At 39.3% G+C, this 7500-nt stretch overlaps 1 protein-coding gene across 2 annotated transcripts in view; it reads right to left on the reverse strand.

Moving 5' to 3' along the window:
• LOC138043704 (zinc finger protein 709-like) overlaps positions 1 to 7500 on the reverse strand; it is a 28105-nt gene that overhangs the window by 17219 nt on the left and 3386 nt on the right. Inside the window, exon 2 of one of the 2 annotated variants that reach the window (XM_068890112.1) lies at positions 526 to 3069. The exons of the other annotated variant lie outside the window; for it this stretch is intronic. Within the exon in view, the coding sequence (XP_068746213.1) occupies positions 1608 to 2444 (837 nt within the window). The 5' untranslated portion in view covers positions 2445 to 3069 and the 3' untranslated portion in view covers positions 526 to 1607. Of the gene's footprint in view, positions 1 to 525; positions 3070 to 7500 lie in introns of those variants that run through there. 2 annotated transcript variants of the gene reach the window in all.

Raw genomic sequence — 7500 nt, forward strand, 5'->3', positions numbered from 1 at the left:
CATCTAAGCCAGTCGCTTGTCATTTTAATCTCCCTAACCACTCCAACAAAAACATGGCTATCTGCGGCCCCATAAGCCTGTTAAATCCGAAAGTAACACAGGCCGTTACTTTAGGAATTCTACGGTGTGACTTGCTTAGGTCGTAAAAATATCCTTGGTTTAGCTTTCCTTGTTAACATATCCAATGCGGTTTTCTTTGAAATTATTATATCCAAAAACCGAACAGGCAGAAAAAAGTTCCCTGGCCTCTACTGAGAAGGAATTCAGTTTTCTGAGCACAAAGTCATTTTCGCCTTCTCGGTACCCTCCAGTAACAATTTTATACCCCCTTACCACACGGTATTATTCAAGTCCTCAGAAAACCAAGGTTAGTGTACAAATATGTTAGTAAACTAAGTTAGGCTGTTAGCTTGGCTGGCATGGATTTCAAATGTTGTCACATGCATGACCCTTATCATGTATGACTCCTTTTGGGTGTTGTTAAACTGAAGCTAAGGAATCTTTGCTTTAATAAAAAATTTAGTCTTTTTACGTCTATGGTTTATTTTGGATTTCATAATCCTCAAGCAACTTTCTTAAAGTGAAGTACATATGATGAAAGTGTACACATGACCTTCAATTTAATAGAATCTGACTCCCTGGAAAGTTGCTTGACTAAGGCAACGAGTTTTTCCTCCAGGAACACTTTGATATGATGCAATTTTTTGGTTAAGATGTATTTGCGGATGCGTTTGGCACGACTTGAGAGAGCTGTATCGGTCGTTGCATGATATTTTCCAGTCGACTCGACGGTGTCGCTGTAACAAAACGTATAGCTCACTGGCAAATAACGGTTCCTTAATTTGGATCAATTAAACTTATGAAATACTGATGGGAAGCTCGTGAATAGGCGCTTTTCTGCCTTCTTTTTTTCACTCTAAGTTAAGACTTGCCAGTTGTTTTCGTCATTTTCTTTTTCCCATATAAGCCTTGCAAATTGTCCGTTACGTTGCTATGTAGCCGGGCATTTCTACAAGAAATTTTACGCTTCCTGTGGTTCAAGAGGTCCCTTGCTTCTAGCAGAATCTTTAAAATACTATTTTCACAACACATAAAAGGGCACTGCCACAGTTTAAACTTGTACGACCCAAAATACACTATGTTCAGAGATATAAACAATAGTCTAATTTTCAACGCAGCTGAGAAAAGGCTAAACGCATATCACTGGGAAGCAACGTCCAATGAAAGCTAACAATGACCAAATGGCAGCTTTTTAAAATTTACAAAGGGCAACATCATTATCTCTAAAGGGCTAAAAAATTTGAAACCAAAATTTATTAAAGACTTTAAGAGCCACTCAACTACTTTAAGTTGACGACTCCTCAAACGTCATATGATTTTGATTGTGTTAAAGAAGAGATCCTCGCAAATTCTTCCTGGCACACCCAACTGCTGCACACCCAACAGGTGTGCTTTAGACTCTCGATTAAAGTATTTTCTTGCCAAGTGGAGGGGCGATGGACTTCTAGTTTGTGTTCATTTGCACTTACATAATGTTTCCTGGCACTTCTGAAGACTTTCCTATTGCCTTACGTACTTTATAACGTTTCTGTCCAGTATGGACTCTTTCATGTTTCCAGCTTCGCGAAAACACTTTCCACAATCATAGCCAGTGTGTAGTGACAGGGCTTCTCTCCTGTAATATGAACTCTTTCATGTGTCTTTAAATTTTCACTTTGACTAAAGCACTTGCCGCATTGTTCGCATTCATAAGGCTTCTCTCCAGTATGCACTCTTTCATGTTTTCTTAAATTTCCTGCCTGGCTAAAACACTTTCTACATTGTTTGCATTGGTAGGGCTTCTCTCCAGTATGCATTCTCTCATGTATCCTTAAAGTTTGGCTTTGTCTAAAACACTTGCCGCATTGTTCGCATTCATAAGGCTTTTCTCCACTATGCACTCTTTTATGTCCCCTTAAATTTCCTGCTTGGCTAAAACTCTTTCCACATTGTTTGCATTGGTAGGGCTTCTCTCCAGTATGCATTCTTTCATGTTCCCTTAAATCTCCTGCTTGGCTAAAACAGTTGTCACATTGTGTACATTGATAAGGCTTCTCTCCAGTATGCACTCTTTCATGTTTCCTTAAACTTCCTGCTCGGCTAAAACACTTTTCACATTGTTTGCATTGGTAGGGCTTCTCTCCAGTATGCATTCTTTCATGATTCCTTAAATCTCCTCCTTGGCTGAAACACTTTCCACATTGTTTGCATTGGTAGGGCTTCTCTCCAGTATGCACTCTTTCATGTTTCCTTAAATCTCCTGCTTGGCTGAAACACTTATCACATTGTTTGCATTGGTAGGGCTTCTCTCCAGTATGCACTCTTTCATGTTTCCTTAAATCTCCTACTTGGCGGAAACACTTGCCACATTGTTTGCATTGGTAGGGATTCTCTCCAGTATGCATTCTTTCATGTTTCCTTAAATCTCCTGCTTGGCTGAAACACTTTTAACATTGTTTGCATTGGTAGGGCTTCTCTCCTGTATGCACTCTTTCATGTGTCCTTAAATTTGCACTTTGACTAAAACACTTGCCGCATTGTTCGCATTCATAAGGCTTCTCTCCACTAGGCACTCTTTCATGTGTCCTTAAATTTCCTGCTTGGCTAAAACACTTTCCACATAGTTTTCACTCATAGGACTTTTCTCCTGTATGCACTCTTTCGTGTGTCCTTAAAGCTCCTGGTTGGGTAAAACACTTGCCGCCTTGCTTGCATTTAAAGGGCCTCTCTCCAGTATGAATTTTTTCGTTTGTCCTTAAATTTCCGTCTCCGCAAAAACGCTTGCCACATTGTTTGCATTGGCAGGGTTTCTCCTTGGTATGGACTCTTCTATGTCTGTTTAAATTTCCTATTCGACTAAAGCGCTTGTCGCACTGTTTGCATTCAGTAGGTTTCTCTTCAGTATGGACTTCTTCATCTCTCGTAAGACAGCTTCCACTCTTTGTAAACCAAGAATCCCTGTTGAAAGTACGGCAGCTCCTGTGCTTAACTGATCTTGACATCATTAACAGATTGCGATCTCACTTAGCACTAAAATACAACAGAAAAAGAAGTCATTTTCACCACCAACAATTTATTCGTGTGACCATTGCCGGAGTCTGAGTGTGGCTGATGTCGGAGAAGTATGACTGATTTTATCGGCGAGATGTTAGGTAAGCTAGAAATTACTTTCCAGCCTTTCCTTTACTTCTCTACGTGTGACAATCCTACAATCGCTTTTAATCAGGCAAATAACCACACAAGAAGCGAAAAAGTCACCACGACAATAAAGGACCGCTTTTTGTTGAGAACTTTTGCGTGTAAACATCTTTTTCAGTTTGTTATGGAGATTCCCATACAAATCCTTATAATTTATTTCTCTCCGAATCTGGGCCGCGTGTGACATGCGCCAGGACCTAGGGCCAATTACTTTGCTGTCCGGCCTGACCTAAACTCAGTCAAGTTTGGACAAAACTAGTAACAAGATTATATCTAATATGTTGTTTGCATTTCCTTTCTTGGCTGTAAATACCGGTAACTTGGATGTTTAAAAGCGAGGAAACCCCGAAAATCGCATCACATGGAGCAGTACGTGTTCCTAGAGGGGCCGTACGGCTTTTTCCGGCCCTGCTCGTGCTAATGCGTACAGCCCTCGTACGGGGATTTTCCCAAAAGTTTTAAAATGTAATAACATAGACGGCAAAATTACGGAAAGCTGATTGGTCAATAAAGAAGTTATTTTTTCTTAATTTTGTTTGTAAAAGAGATGAAAATTGCACGCCCCCAACGTCAGTGGCTTCATAGCCAACCCATTCTCGTTAATTCGTAATTTGCTCTGAATTTACAATCATCGTTAATTTAGAAGACTGAAAGCTTGATATGGATTGTGGGAAATGGTCATACAGTCAAACGTCTATTAAGCGGTCACCCTCGGGAAATAGCCAGGTGACCACTTAAATAGAATTTTCGTAAAACAAAACCCGTCATGTGACAAAAATTGACCAGGGGCCCGTTTCTCGAAGGTCCCGAAAAGTTCTCGCACCCAAAACGCCGTAGCAAAATCTCAAACCTTTCATCTCTGTTATATGCGTATACATACAAGACGTTTTAGGGGTATACACCTCCATGTCTTTAAATACCGATCAACTAATTTACATTTTATTGTTTACAATAACAGTAACGCATGCGAGTATCAGTTTGAAGGCGACAGTTCTTCTTGTGGTTGGCTGCAAAGGAAACTGATAAAAGAGGAATTCGACGTGTGCGCCGGTTGAGCCACCACAGAGACGTGCATTTTTACACAGAAAATGCTTAGGTTGCGTTTGATAAACTGCGAAAGAAACTGGACACGCTTCGCTTATCTTCCTGTCCAAAAATATGCCTTTTAGTGACTGTTATCGTGTAACAAGGTGACCGTTAAATAGAGGTAATTTACAATATATTTAGTCGTTCGGGAAATCCAAACGGTGACCACGTCTGCTTAATAGGGGTGACCGTTTAATAGAAGTCAAATTTACGGTAAATAGAGAAAGTAAATTTCGGGAAATTGATAGGTGACCGCTAAATTGAGGGCCGCTTAATAGAGATTTGACTATATATCTTTTAAAAGACAACCAAGTGTATGGACATAGGAATCGAACCTGGGAATATTCATTAACCCGTCACCTCACCACTTGAACACAACAACGCCAGCTGCTGCTTTAATTAAACACTTTATGATACTGCTGTCTTATCACTCGACAACAAACAATATTAAACACTGCGAAAGGTCGGTTTCCAAACTTCAAGACAAAGCTAAAGATTTTAAAATCAAAGCTTAGCCTTAAATTATTAATCTAGCTTAGGCCTAATTACCGTTTAGCAGCGATATTCTATGGGAAACTTGAATAAATGTTTTTATTGAAAATGCGGTGTCTTGATCTTCAATGGTGAGGCGGAAAGAAGCGGTTCCTATTGACTAGAAACTCCGCGTTCAAATCCAATCCACGGATATGATCTTTTATTTTCTTATTTTCTCTGCTACCACAAGTCCTCGGACACAGTGTCTTAAATTAAGGATAATAGTAAATTCAAAGCAAATTACGAATTAACGATAATCGTTGATTTAGAGAACAGTGTAGCTGAGTTGGTTAGAGCGTCGCACCGGTGTGGCGAGCTCACGGATTCAAACCCCCTTTGAAGACAAGTCCTAATTTTTTCAGGCTTCTCTACGCAATTCCTACATTTGCAAAATCGCGTTCATAACTGCAAGGATCATAGCTTCAATTGATTTCATATCCGCAGTTCAATATACATGTATGATTCATTTCATCATTGACCTATCCATCACGGGAACATTAGAACACACAAATGACCAGCTCCCATTAGAAAACTTCTACTGTCCAGTGTCCTTCACATGATGTGGGAAGCTGAATGTTTAAAAGTTGATCAGCTACCAGGTTTAGTACAATATACATGTATGTGGTCTGTTTACTCAAATGTTAAGGCTCTTTTTACGGGTACTATTACATGTGCCACAGCATGCCCAATGGCCTTGCACTAGGAGTCATTTCCAAAAGAAATATCAGAGTCCACTATATCCTTCTTGGATGTTTCATCAAAAGATTGCATCTCAAGGCAATTTTCAAGGCCTTTAGTTGAATGAATTTAATGTCTTCCATCAGGGAAGGGGAGCAGGAGCCCCACATCACAATGATATAGAGAACCATTTTGTTGTTGTATTATACATGTACATGAAGTTCATTTTTGTAGTATCGGTTTTGGCAAAAAGTTCATCTGTCTTACGACAACAACTTTCTTGGAGAATGAACTAAATGTACATATAATTATTGTTGGTATGTTCTTGCCATGAAAGATTGTGATCAAAATAATATGAACACCCAGTCATTTTGAAGATGATCCATACAGTATATTTAATCGTAGTGTTACTTTAAGCTATTAGCCATTGGTTATTAGTGTTTGTGTCAGTAATGTAGCAGCTCACATAACCTGCTGTTGTTTGGTATTGTAAGCAGCTTCTATTGTTTTTAAGCCTAAGTCATTGTTTGTATGTATTCGTTTGTTATTCTGCTTAAAGTCTACTTTTGCTAGGTAAATAATTTTTCCACTGAGGAGAAGGCTTTTGATGAACTGATGCATAGCTTTATTGCTGGGCAGGATATCGAAAGATTGAAGTGATCCGCACTAACATCATGTCAATTAAAGAACATTTCAGACAGCTTCAATGAGAGTTAAACCCAACACCTCTGCGATGTCCAACGTCAGTTCAACGCATTTCTGCTGCTGGTGCAATAATGTCCAGGCCCCAGTTGTTCAAACGATGGATACTCCAGTGGATAAACACTAACAAAACCAATCGAGTTATCCACTGGATAGTGATTTATCCACAGGCACCCCAAGCTCAGTGTGAGCATGGCCAACAAAAATATAAGGATTTGTATGGGAATCTCGACGAAAGGCTTAAAAATGTAATTATATAAAAAATTCTCAATTAAAAAGCCTAACCTTATTGCCATTGTGGGTAGCTTCCTTTCCGTATGCTTATTTTCCAGATGCAATGCGATTTGAGCCATTCTTCAATTTCTCGGTTGTCAACGGTATAATAAATTCCCAGGGCTAGAGACGTAATTCTCAGGAGCCACCAATCTGAGTCAAATATTCCTACATAAAATGTTCCCACGGTCACATTTCCACATCAGAATCAATTCACGAAGATTGAACTTTTATCTCAACCCACCATCAATGCAATAGCAGTCCTGCAAGCCACCTCAGGCAGTAAAATTGCATTCAATCAGGCAAATAACCACACAAGAAGGAAGAAAGTCACCACAATAAAGTACAGCTTTTTTATTGAAAACTTTTTCGTGTAAATATCTTTTTCAGTTTGTTATCAAGATTCCCATACAAATCCTTATATTTTTTGACCCTCCGACCTTGGGCGGCCTGTGGCCCCACACACCATGACCGAGGCTCAAATATCTTTCAGGTTATCAAGCCTTAACACTAATTAGGCAAATAAACAATACCCTACAAGAACAAAATTTATTTCCATGTTAATTCCTTGAAGGCTTGAAAACTACAGTTACGATCACGAACAGCCCACTACGAAAAAAGTCCTATTTAAACAATAGAGTGTTTCTGTCGAGGAACTATCGGCTGATAGTTGCCCCGCGAAAATTTGATGTTCTTAAAACAAATAAAACATCAAATTTTCAAGGGGCAACTATCAGACCGATAGTTCTGAGACATAAACACTCTATTGTCTTTATTGTTCACCACTAAATTTTCTTCCGCGCGCCAGTTGAAAAACAGTCAAAACCCACTTAATGCAAATCAATCAAATATTTTTTCATGGGTACAGGCTGTCACAAATGTCAATAATTCGCAGGATACATTGGCTAAAGAATAGCGTACAACTGTCAACTATTTTTTCAGCAGACGACTACTATCCATCTGGGTATTTTCCTCGGACTGGCACTATGG

Source organism: Montipora capricornis, chromosome 3, assembly GCF_036669925.1.
Source record: "Montipora capricornis isolate CH-2021 chromosome 3, ASM3666992v2, whole genome shotgun sequence".
NCBI lineage: Eukaryota > Metazoa > Cnidaria > Anthozoa > Scleractinia > Acroporidae > Montipora > Montipora capricornis.